Below are 12,689 nucleotides of genomic sequence, written 5' to 3' on the forward strand. Positions count from 1 at the left end.
GATCCTTTTCAATTCTAAGTGATCCATGCTACTCCTAAGTGATCCATGCTACCCCATTTCACCCAGAGTGAAAGGCAAAATCCTCACCCCAGCCTACTAGACCCTCCAGGAGCCACCCTCTGCCCCACCTCCCCGGCTTGCTCTCCCCCCCCTTCTCCTTACCCCCTCCACACCCACCATGCTGCCCCCTTGCCATCTCCCCACCAAGCCAAGCTTGCTGGCACCTCAGGGCTCCGGTTCCCTCTGCTAGAGCCCCCTGCCTCCAGCTGCCTGCATCACTAACTCCCTCACCTCTTTCCAATCTGCGCTGCCTCCTTAACGAGGCCCGAGGCCCGCCTGACCACACCACTGGCACCAGCAACCCCACACCCATCCCCTGGCTGGCCCTCACCCTGCCCTCGTTGCTTTCTGACCATCACACACCTCCTGACATGCTTTGTAATCCCCTGAAAGGTATTGTGTTTGTTCTTTATGGTTTGTCTCCCTCCACTGAAAGCTCTTGGTAACTTTTTGCTCACTAATGAAACTCAAGTGCCTACAGCAGTGCCTGGCAGAGAGCAGATGCATGCACTTAAACCGTGAGAGTACAGGTCAAATGTTTTTTATTTCCAAACTTCTCTGCAGAAGAAAAAGAGCCCACAAAGAGCCAGAAATCTTAATAGCTGTCTGACCGTGCAGAGGGACACAGCACTGCTTGCTCAGCTGTCCCCTTCCCCCAGCACGGCACAGATTTAGGCACAGGTTTCACCTACTTGGAGAAAATTAACACATGCCTCCCACGCTGCATGATCCAATTAGAACACCAATAAAATAAGAGCCAGTTAATGAACCAGGGCTCGCCATGGGCCAGGCACAGGTCTCAGGGTCCGTCCACGGTGACTCCTTGGATCCTGTCAACAACCGGATGCAGTAGGCAGTGTTTTTATCTCCATCCCATAACAGACAAAAAAGAAGAAATACTCAGGAAATTGTCCAAAGTCCTATAACTGTGAAGGGGTAGAGCTGGGATTTGAACCCTCGTGGTCTGACTTCAGAGCCCATGCCCTTAGCCACATACTCACCTGCTTCTCAACAATTAGATAAACTGGACGCTTGCCAACCTTACTCAAAAGGAGCCTAAGCAAACGCCGAACGTCATGACTTCCAAACCTTTCCTTAAGCAACAGACGACCAGGACGTGGGGTTCTCACCAGCTATCCTGAAAGAAAGACATAAGCACTCTAATTCAATGCCTTTTACAAACCAGGCACTTTGGAGTCAGAGAAACGGACCCGAGGACCCAGAGAGTCCCCTTGCAGTCCTATGCTGCAGTCACTCTGGGGCCAATTCCCCCGAATGACCTCTTTATCCATTCTAAATGAGAAAATGTAAATGGCCCCTCTGATGGCTGCGAGTGAGTCCAGTTTGAGCCAGACTAACCTTATTCCCCTCCTGAGTAGGGTTATTAGACTGGGAGATCAAAGGAATGCTAGAGACATATGGTATCTTGATTTCAGCAAACCATTTGACAATTGCTCATGATGATAGATCTTGTGGGCAAGGTGAAGAAATGTGGTTTGAATGGGAAGGTGGGGGGTACATTTGTGGTTGCTGCAACAATGGTGCCCGAGGAATGTTGATTAAGAGACGTCAAGTTGGAGGGACACTGCTAGTACTGCCTGCCAGGGGACTCTGGCCTTGAGTCCATCTGAACAATCATTTTATCAAAGATGTGGATGATGGGCTAGAATCATGTTTATGATGTCTGCAGAGAGCAAAATGCTGTGGGCAATAGCTGACACAGTGAATCAAGATTTTAAACCATCACCACTGATTGGAAATGAAAGAGCAAAGCAAGCAAGATTCAATTTAACAGAGACAATGGGGGAGTCTTGTGAAATTTAAGTTCAAAATACCAAGTGCACAATGGCAGAGAGGAAACCTCGTGCAAAAGAACTGCTGCTGGAAAGCAGAGTTGCACAGGCCATGAAAGCAATGGTGCAGCAACGGCATCGTGCAATGGTTGAAATAGCAAGGGCCACCGGGCCACCTTAGCCCTAGCAGGGCACTCATTCGAAGAAAGGATATGGGTCCTCTTGTGCCACTGGGCGGCAGGGTGGATTTGATGGGTGCTGAGGTCTTTCCCAACCCTGAGATCCAAGATCCTCCACCTCCTGTTACAGTCATTCTCTTCTTGGTTAGTCTCACATTCAAGGGCTAGGGTACTTCACAATTAAGTAATCTTTCAGCATACAGATGCCCAGGTCCTCAGATTCCTATTTCAGGACACACGAACCTTCTCGTGTTCCTTAGTGAACTGAGTGATGGACATTAATGTCAAACAACTATTGACCATGCCTATTTCAGTCGTTCACAAAGAGGAGCTAGACGGGCTCTCTGCCCTTTTGTGGCCTTGCAGTCTGGCAGAAGGGCTTTCCAGAACCCTGTTTCTGCAAATTTAGACCTTAGAATGAGAGCCTTACATTGAGAAACCACTCCCACCTCATTAATTTTTTATTTCACTTCTTATCAGGATATGATTTGTGAGGAATTCTTGATACAAAAAGAACTTTCAGGAATTTTTGTGATTGATGGCTTGTTCTGGGCATACTCTTCTCATGGCTTTTTAATAGAGTGTCCTGCAAAATCTCGTGTTCCATGAGTTTAAATAGTAAAAAGAAAAAAAAAATAAAACTGAGTTGTCAAAATGAAACTCCAACTACGCTTAAAAATGTCTTTGTCCCTAAAATTTCAGGGTTCTAAGAAGCCAATGAATCCTTAAGACTCTTGGACAATAGGAGAGATTTCATACGTCATTGCAATTTCAAGGTAATGCCCATTAAAGGTAGACCAGAAGCTCTGAGACTCGAGACATTTCTGAGAGCTTATGTGGAATTTACACTTTCCTGATGGTATTATGTGGGAAAGGCCTCCACAAACAGGAAGAAAGGAATCTTTTTTGTTACCGTCTTAGCATTATCAGCCCCAAAGAATCTCAAGGATTTCCTAGGTAAAGCAGTTCAGTAGTTTTGATTTAAAGCCCAATCCAGTACAACAAGAAAAGTCTAGAAGGAAATGTGTTGCTGTTACTAGTTATGAGGAAATTACAACCATGAATTATTAACCTTTGAAAGGTTGCTTTCTTCTCAGTTGTTCCATGATGGATTTAAAAGCAGCTTTCAATGGAGCTGTTAGGATCTCCTAACGCATCAGAGAAGCTCGCCGAGCAGAGACAGGAGGAAAGGAAATCTAACCTCAGTTACTAAAACATCCAAAAAACACATCAACCAGACTGCAAGGGGTTTTTGCAAGTGGTTGAATGAACAGAATGGGGGAGGGAAAGGATCATCCCTCCAAGAGCGCAGTGAACCTGTGATTTGCATTACCATATGCGCCCAAAATGATGGATCCACCCAATGTGTGACTTTCTAGTATCTTTCTGAGTTTAGCAGTTTCTGTGTCTGCTCTGGCTGAAATTATGCTTCTCAAATAGTGAGTCTGGATCTCCTGAGGCCATCGCTGACCCCATTACACAGAACCATAAATAGTACTCTCAAAGGCTAGCCAATGGAACACTGAAGAACTGAGCAGACAGGTCTCCATCACAGTAGACTTGAGTCCCTTCCGTGTCCCTTCTCACCCCTGAAGCAAGGAAGATATCCTCTAAAGGGTTAGAAGTTATTTCCAGACCCACTGGAGAGTGTCTGGGAGGGGCCAGGCATGCGGTTAATATATACTGGGGTATATAGTTCAAGGAAAAAGAGTGAGAAATATCACCTCTACTATACTCCTGGTCCTAGGTCTTTCCCCTCAGTTTAAAAATTAAACAGATTGTTTTGGGCTGGTTTCCCCAGATCCTATGAGTGCAAATCCAAGTTCAAGCAGTTTCTGTGGAAGGCAACCCCAAGAACCATCCACAGGTGAATGAGAAAGTGAGATGGAGAAAGGAAAGCAGAGAATACACAGTACATTATCAAATAAGTCAGCACTGTGGTCAACTAGTGCTCAATCCTACTGGGGAACTCTGAGAGACGGTGTACAACATGCAAGGAAACTGGCGCATTCGTTCACCAGTGCCCTATCCATCGTTGGTTGGCTACTGCTTCAGGGCATTTAACTCACCAGCACTTCCGGCTTTCCCTGGGTTCAAGATCAACCATGGTCCATTGGCCAAGGGAAAAAAAGGCCAAGGCGGAGTCAGGAGTTTACAGTAGGCAGCCTTCAGCCTGAGAGGGGAGGGCTGAAGGAATACAGACAGAGGACCAACACGTTCTGCTGTTCAGAAGGAGAAAAGCTATGATAAAAGTTAGCACACAGTTCTAGAAAACTTGTTGGTGGGGAGGTGGTAAGCAAGGAATGAGGTTCCACTTCATGGAGAAGGTGATTTGTTGGCTGAGTAGCAAAGAATGAGTAGTAATTAGCCAGTGAAATGTTCCAGAAGGAAAGAGTAGTATACACATAGGCATGAAGAATGAGAAAGCTTGGCAAGTTGGGGAACACCCAGTAGTTCAGTATGACTGGATGAGGGTAATGGATGGAGAAGGCAGAGAGGGACATTGGGTAGAAGAGCAAGAGATGGAGCCTGTCACATGGACAGAAGCATATGGAGAAGGGCCTTGATTTTAATATAGTAATTTCCCTGGATTTGCACAGCAGAGCATGGAAGAAAAGTCTAGTGCTTGGGAACATAGCTTGTGGACTCAGACCTGGATCCTAAATCTAGGCTCTAGCACTTTCCAGCTGTGGCTACCCAGAGCAAGCTGCTAACCCTCAGCAAAGTGGAAAAATAATAGTACCTCTCTCACAGAGTTATCGTGAAGGTTAAATAAGGTAATTCATATAAATATCTTACCACAAGGCCTGACATATAGCAGAACTCAATATCAACTAAAAAATAAAATCAAACTGCTCAGTAGAGAACAAAAGTGTCACTGCAGTGCAATGGAGAGAAATGATGGTCTTTTTAGTAAGTGGCAATGGATTAATTGGGCATCGATACGGAAAAAATTAATCTTGACCCCCTATCTCACATCATTTGCAAACATCAACGCCATATGACTCATGCATGTAAATGACAAAGGCAAAACAAAAAACCATCTAGAACATAGAAGAATATCTTTATGAACTTGGGGTCAGTGAGGAATTTAAGAGCAAAGAGAACAGAACACAAAAAACACTAGATGTAAAGACAAAGATTAATAAACCAAACTACATAAAAGTAAGAATGTTTGCTCACCAAAAGATAACACTGAGAGTAAAGAGGCAAGCCATAGAGGTAGAGAAGGTATTTGCGGTATCTAGAGCACACACATGATTCACATCCACACTATATAAAGAACATCTACAGGACAATTGTATTTTTTTTTACAGATTTATTTATTTATTTGAGAGAGAGCGTATGGGCATGCAAGAGAGAGGGCGTGCATGCACAGAGGGAGAGGGAGAAGCAGACTCCCGCTAAGCAGAGAGCACGTGGCTGGATCCCAGGACCATGAGATCATGACCTAAGCCAAAGGCAGACGCTTAACTGACTGAGCCACTAAGGCACCCCTACAAGACGATTTTAAAAGGCACTGAAAAATGAGCAAAGGCTGTGAACAGGCAGTTAAGAAAACAGCATATCCAAAGGGCCAAAAATATATAGAAAAGGTGCTCAATCTCACAAGCTATCAGAGAAATGCAAATGAAAATCACAATGAGATCTTTATTACCTACTCACCAGGGTTAAAAAGACAGTTAAAAAGACAGTACCCAGTGTTGGTGAGGCTGTGGAGTTCCGACTGGAACTCCCTCTATTTCTGGGAATATCAGTTGGTACAACCAGTTGAGAAAACCGGTAGGCAGTAGCTACTACAGCCAAACATCCATCCCGAGCTCCTGCAATTCCACTCTTACATATTCCACTTATATACCAGACAGCTGTGGATACATTAGCTCGTCAAAACACGTGTTTAAAAAAAAATGTTTGTGGCAATAGCCCTAAACTGGAAACAACCAAAGGTCCATCATCAGGAGAGCGGATCAACGGATTGCGGAGTATGCACACAACAGATTGTGGAATTTCATTCAGCAACGAGAATGAACAATCTGCTGTATATGCAACAACATCGAGGATTCTTATGAACGTAATGCTGAGTGAACAGTGCTAGACCCAAGAAGCATTTACTATGTGACTCCACTTACATAAAGTCCAAAAGCAGGACAATCTAACTGATGGGGGTAGGAGTCAGAATAGAGGTTACCTCTGCGTAGGGGGAGGGTGACTGGTAAAGGGCCTGGGGAGGATGTTTCAGGCTCCAGTAATGTTTTATTTCTCCATCTGGGAGATGGTTACCGGAGTTGTTCACTTTATGAAAATTAGCCAAACTGTACATTTATGGTGTCTGCACTTTTCTGTAGGAATGTTAAAGTTCACTACAAAACTTGCTTTAAAACTCAGTAACTAAATACAATCAACAGCAACGAAAAAGCCAATGACATTAAAATGTCTAAGGATGAATGGCTTGGGGTCGAGGCTCATGAAGTAATTCCTAAGTCTCAGGTTTTAGTGACTGAAAAGCTGGACTTACTTCAAGTTTATGACCATAAATCTCAGAAGGCTCTCAACACAGCCAGGTAATCCTGCTACACTTCCTTACTGCATCCATGCTCCCTCCCTGAGACAACATTAACACCCAGCCTTCTCTCCTCACATTACCAGCACCCTCTCAGCGGAGGACCTCACTATGCCGTGCACTGCGAAAAATCCACGGAATCATATAGGGGCACCCTGTCCGTCCCCCCAGCAGCTCAGCAGCCCGCCAGCCATCTCCATCTGTACGTCTCACATCTCCTGTCTGGGCCTCTCTCTTGAGCTCGGGACTCACACATCTAATGGTCTAAGACACATCAGGTATCTCAAGTTAACACGGCAAAAAATAAAAAACGATTGATGCCCTACCACACACACATAATAGAATAGCCACTCTTCCTAACTAACCTTACCCATTTCTGGAAACACTACCACCTCCTACAAGCTGTTTAAGACCAAAAAACAAACAAACAAACAAACAAACAAACCTAGAAGTCATCCATAATCATTTTTTCCACTCATACTTCACATCCAATCCAATTAATAAATCCTGTCAATTCTATTTCCAAAATGAATTCAGAATCCTGCCACTTTTCACCGTCCCTATAGATACCTCCCTAGTCCTGACCACCATCACCAACTGGTCTACCAGCCTCCAGATTTGCCTCCAGAGTGATTTCACTAAAGTCTCAGTCAGATCATGTCACCCCTGCAACAACCACCCTAGCCTGGCTGAAGGCAAGAGAAAGCAGCTGTGCACAGATGAAGCAGCACACAGGCTACAGAGGGACAATGATCAGGGTGGGAAGGCTATCCAGGCGGTATGGAGGTGCCCAGCCACCTTCAAATGAGAGGAAGAGGGAGCATGAGCTACTTTTAGGTTTCCTGTCCCTTTGAAACTGGCCTAGGCCCTGAGCAGTGCTGAAGGGAGATGCATGATGTAGTAGATGCCACTGGCACCCCACCCGGAACCCCTCTGCCCCCCACCTCAGACATTCCTGTCTCAACACAGGCTTGCAACTCTCTACCTGGCCCAGGAGCCTTGGAGTTCATGCTCCAAATGCTACTTTCCAGCAGCGAGGGGTAGAAGTCATTGGGTAAATACTCCAGTTTCCTCCCTCTTCAGTGGACCGAGTCTGAGGTGTGTGCAGGATTGAACCTCCCTCCGTTCTCCACAGCAGCGATAAACAGCCCACAACATTCAGGAGCTCTCCTCCCCTCCCTGACCCACCTCCGCACTCCTCACCCCCCTGGGCTGTCTGGAACCCCCTCTCAAATAAACTACTCACACAGAAATCCCCCGTCTCTGTGTGTGCATGCTAGGAAACGCAAATGAAAACACACAGGATTGTGCTCTTCTTTCCAAAAGTAATGTTTTCTGGGACATTGAATGACAACCATGCCATCTCAAGTTTATATGGACAAGAGAAGAGAAAGGTCTGGACACAAAGTGTGGGGCTACAGTTTAGAAAAAAAAATTCAAAAGTAATAGGAGATTTGAATCCATCCCTGGGTATTAATTAGCCCTATCTTTAACCATTCTTGTATAAATACACATAAAGAGTATATAGTCCTCAAAAATCACCTTTTCTCCGTCAACCATTAGTTTGTATTCCTGTAAAAGGGCCTGAAAGAACTGTGTTAAATCCCAGATACATAACTGCCCACTGCTGTCTCTAAAGAAAGAGGAGAGGGACACCTGGGTGGCTCAGGGGTTGAGCCTCTGCCTTCGGCCCAGGGCGTGATCCCGGGGTCCTGGGATCGAGTCCTGCATTGGGCTCCCCGCAGGCAGCCTGCTTCTCCCCCTACCTGTGTCTCTGCCTCTCTGTCTCTCATGAATACATAAATCATAAAAAAAATAAATAAAAAAGAAATAGGGGAGAAGGGGGCACATTTTGCTCCAGCACTGAGTTTCACTTGTGTGAGATCTAATTTGAGGAGCGATGTCTCACACACACACACACACACACACACACATATGTACGCACCACTTAACAGTCTGCAAAACTTCCCTCCAGTTCTTTTGAAGTGAAATCACCACTCACCCCAACCGCACTCCCCAGATATCAGCGCTCTAGAAAGTGAAGGGCTTGTCCCTGCTGTGTGGTTTGGGGTTTAAAAAAAGGAGGCAGGATTAAAGCGCTCATTTCAAGTCCCAAAAGTAAAATACGACTTGGCCTACGGCAGTCCTAATTCTTTCCAGAACTCATCCCGGAATTGCCCTTTTAAACAACCAGTCATTAACCCAACTCTGGGTCTTTTATAGCTGCGAAAACCGATCGCGCACATCATTTATTCATTACGCTTATTATTATTGTTATTGCAGAAAAGCGGCGGATTCCCGGGGCGCGGTGCAAAGGGGTTTTTGTTGGGGGGGTGCGCGGGAGGGGAGCGGCGGCGAGGAGGCTGGGCCGGGCCGCGGGGCAGAGGTGCCCGGAAATCCCCGAGGAAGGATGCCGCGCCAGCGCCCCCGCCTCGCGCTCCGCGGCCACCGCGCTCGGGCGCAGCTGCTGCGGCACCGGGGGAAGCTTCTTATGTAAGGCAGAGCCGCTGACATCACCTTCGGCGCGAGCGTCGCAGCCGGACTAGGCGCCCGGGGAGCGGCGCGCCGGCCCAGGCCCCCGCCCATCGTCGGTTCGCTCCTGAGGATCCGGCCGCCGCCTGAGCTGCCCGACCGCGCGGCAGGGGCGCCCCGGAGCGCCCCGGGGGCCGAGGCCACAGAAGGCCCGCTGCCGGCAGTCGGAGGGCGTAGCAAGAGTGAAGTTAAAGGGCGGCAAGGACGCCCGAGGGTCTGCCACACGCGGGGGGGGGCGGTCTGGGCGCCGGTGCCCGGTGGGGGAGAGGGGGCGCGGGGACACGCCTCCGGGATCCTCCGCTGGTCGGCGCCCTGTGCCGGAGGGAGGGCGCAGGAAAGATGCCCGGCGCCGGGGACACTGCTCCCTCCACGCCCGTCGCCGTCGCCGCGGCCTCGCTGGGCCACCGGGTTAGAGCAGAGGCTCCGGACTTCACTGGCGAGGCGAGCGGCGCCGCGCTACGTCGCACGCTAGCGCAAGGCACAAGTTCGGGGCTCGGCGCAGACCCCGAGGGAACAGCAAGAGTGACAAGACCGCTACAGCGTTACAGACGCCCTAAAAGGGCGCTCGCTACTCCTCGAGCCCCCCAGGCACGCACGGGGGGGACTGCTGCAGGGCTCGGGGCTGGGCTGCTGGAAACCTCTAAAGTTGCACCAATCCCCGCCGCCCCTCCCCTCCCCCCCCCCCCCGGCCCCGACCCGGGGACAGTCGGGGAAGGCGAGTCCCGGGAATGAATGACAGATCCCTCTGCCTCCGGCGGCCCCGCGGCTGCCGACGAGCTCCCAGGCCGCCCCTTTAACTTTCTCCCCCATCGCGACTGCATCCCTGCCTCCAGCCCAGCGGGAACTCCCGGCACCGGGCGGACTGGGGTGGGTCCCGGGGGAGGGGAGGGGAGGGGCGGGGTGGGGAGGCGAGAGGAAGGTGCAAGCTGCGGCGGGCGCGGCGCCGCGGGGCTGGGATTGCGGCGGCCGGGGAGGGCGCGAGGGTGCGGCGGCCGAGGGAGCGCCCGGCGGGCGGACGGCGCGGTACTCACGCACTGCCTCCTGCTTGGGGTCCAGCGTGCCGAGGACGCGCTGCACGCCGCCGAGCTTGCCCTGCAGCGCCCAGACGCGGCGGTGGGTCAGCTGGATGTCGCTCTCGAGCTCCTGGAAGAGGCTGCACGCGTGCCGGGCCACGTCCGAGAGCTGCCGGAGGACGCGGGCCAGCGCGGCGTTGCTGACCGCGCACAGGTCCAGCATGAGCAGCACGGCCGCCGCCGCCGCCGAGGACGCCTCGCCGGCCGCGGACGCCGCCTCGGCGACCCCCGCCGCGCTCTCCTCGCCCGCCGCTGGCGCCTCTCCGTGCGGCGGCTGCGCCTGGTCGGTCGGCGCGGGCAGCGGCGGCGGCGGCGGCGGCCCGGGAGGCGCGGGGGGCGCGCGGGGAGGATCCTCCGGCCCCGGCGCCACGGCCTCGTCCCGTCGGCCGGGCGGCTGCAGGGGCGGCGGCGGGTCAGCGCTGCCTCCGTTCGCGTCCTCCGCCGGGCCGGGCGCCGGGCGCCGCTGCCGGCACAGCCACTGCGGCTCCACGATCCTCTTGGCGAAAGGCATCCCGCGAAGCCGGGCGGCGACTTTCTGGTCTCCTGGAGGCGCCCCTTGCGAGCGGGGAACCCGGGAACCCGGCGCGCCCACCTAGGCGCAGAGGGAGCGGGAGTCGGGCAGAAGCGCGACCGGGCGGTCCGGCTGCGCGGGGGCTCCTCGCTCACCTGGTCTCCTCCTCCTCCCCGCCCCTCTAGCAAATCAGTCCACCTGGTCCTCCTCCGGGCGCACCGTTGCCTGGGTAGGATGACAAGAGCGGGGCACAGAAATCCCGGGGTGCGCCGGGGCTCTCCTCACTTGCTTCCCAGCCGGGTCGGCTGGCTCAGCTCCATCATTCCTGCCTCGCCGCCGCCGCCGCCGCCCCGGCCGCTGCCGCTGCCGCCGCCGCCGCCTATATAAATGGGCGTGTATGTGTGTGTGTGTGCGTGCGTGCGTGTGTGTCTGGGTGTGTGTGTGTGTGTCTCGGTGTGAGTGTGTGCGCGCGCCTCAGTTTGAAAGTACCCCGGCGCAGGCCTCTCCCCGCGCGCCCCTCGGCCGCTCCGGGGAGCGACTGCGCCCGGGATCTCACTCCCTCTCTGGGCGGGGAGGACGGTTCGGAAAGGCGCTTTGAAAACCCGGAGCGAGGAATCCGCCTCCAGCCCGAGCGCAGGAGGCGGCGCGGGGGCGGCGGGGCGGACGCAGGGCGGAGGGAGGCCGGGGCGAGGGGGCGCAGCGCCCTGTGCGGCCGCTGGGAGTCACTGGTGGCCTCGCCGCGCCCCGCGCGCTCCGACGCAAAGACACTTAGGCGCAGCGAAGGGCTCAGGATTGGGACGCTCAGGGGGGCGGGGGCCGGGAGTCCCCAATTTGGGGTTGGGGGTGTGGGGAGCGAGCGCAGAGGCAGGAGGGTGGGGAATCGGGGATGCGGCCGACTTGGCGTGTCGGAGCAAGTTGCTTCGCCGAATTCCAGCTCTGAACAAGTCCTCTGGGTTCTGGGCAGGAAAAATCGAGCTGCCCCTCGGAGAGCCCGGGGCTCTGTGAGCTTAGTGAGACAGCTGGGGTGCGAGGTGCTGAGGCTGGGGCGCTTCCCAGAGTGGCCAGGGACCTGTTTGTACCGCTTCCCGGGCAACTCTGGGCCGCCTGCGCTGGGCCAGGTCTCTAAAGAATATCATGAATGGGGCCCAAACTACCAATGAGCGAAAGCCCCAGAAAACTGCTTGCAAAACTCATTGGCACGTTAGGTGAGATAAGCCGGATTACCACCTGCGTGTTACCCTACTGTGCGGATCGCACTCAGGGATTTTAGAGTTCTCGATCGGAGAGATGGTGATTCACAGAAGAAAGTTTTCCCCTTCAGTTAACTGAAAGGTATAATTTCTAAAGATGCATGTATTTCGATTACCGCAGTCTACAGGCTGGATGCTGTCAGCTTAAAACCTAAAAAAAGAGTTTGGGAAATGTTAATAAAACACATGCTTTCATCCCTCCAAAAAGAATACTGTAAAAATATTTTTTTATTTTAAAGCCACAAGCCAGATCTTGGGAATGCAGCCTTCATTTCATGTGTCTAAAGAGAACATGGAAAAAATATGTTTTATGGCAACAATAAAGTCCTCCAGCCCTGTGGTGGTGCCTCCTTTCCTCTCTCCCTGCCTTTAGTGGGAGCCTGCACAGGGCCCCCACAGTCAGCACTTTGGACTGGCCCACGCTTTAGTTATGAAGGCTTCAACAGACCCTTCCTTCTTGTTCTACCAAAAACAAATAACATTTTGGCAAACGAATGTCCTTGTTTCATAAAAGATCCAGGCTGGGAATTTAAGGGTAAAGGGTCACGACGTCCGCAAGGTACACGTGAACGGTTCAGTAACAACAACAACAAGAAGAATGATGATGATAGTAACGTCTATGTCTAAAGACAGAGAAAAAAAGAGAACATGGCAAAAATGTGTGAAATAATAAGTCTAGGTAAAGGGCATATTGGGAGTCATCGTACATTTCTTGCAACTTTAAATTTGG

General features: G+C 51.7%; 1 protein-coding gene across 2 annotated transcripts in view; it reads right to left on the bottom strand.

Annotated features, from left to right (window-relative positions):
• Positions 1-11,306, bottom strand: part of NHS (NHS actin remodeling regulator) — a 346,900-nt gene extending 335,594 nt beyond the window's left edge. For both annotated transcript variants that reach the window (XM_072817668.1, XM_072817667.1), the window contains exon 1: positions 10,157-11,306. In XM_072817668.1, the coding sequence (XP_072673769.1) occupies positions 10,157-10,709 (553 nt within the window). In that variant the 5' untranslated portion in view covers positions 10,710-11,306. The remainder of the gene's footprint in view (positions 1-10,156) is intronic.
• Positions 11,307-12,689: the final 1,383 nt, after the last annotated feature.

This window comes from Canis lupus, chromosome X, assembly GCF_048164855.1.
Source record: "Canis lupus baileyi chromosome X, mCanLup2.hap1, whole genome shotgun sequence".
NCBI classification, from domain to species: domain Eukaryota; kingdom Metazoa; phylum Chordata; class Mammalia; order Carnivora; family Canidae; genus Canis; species Canis lupus.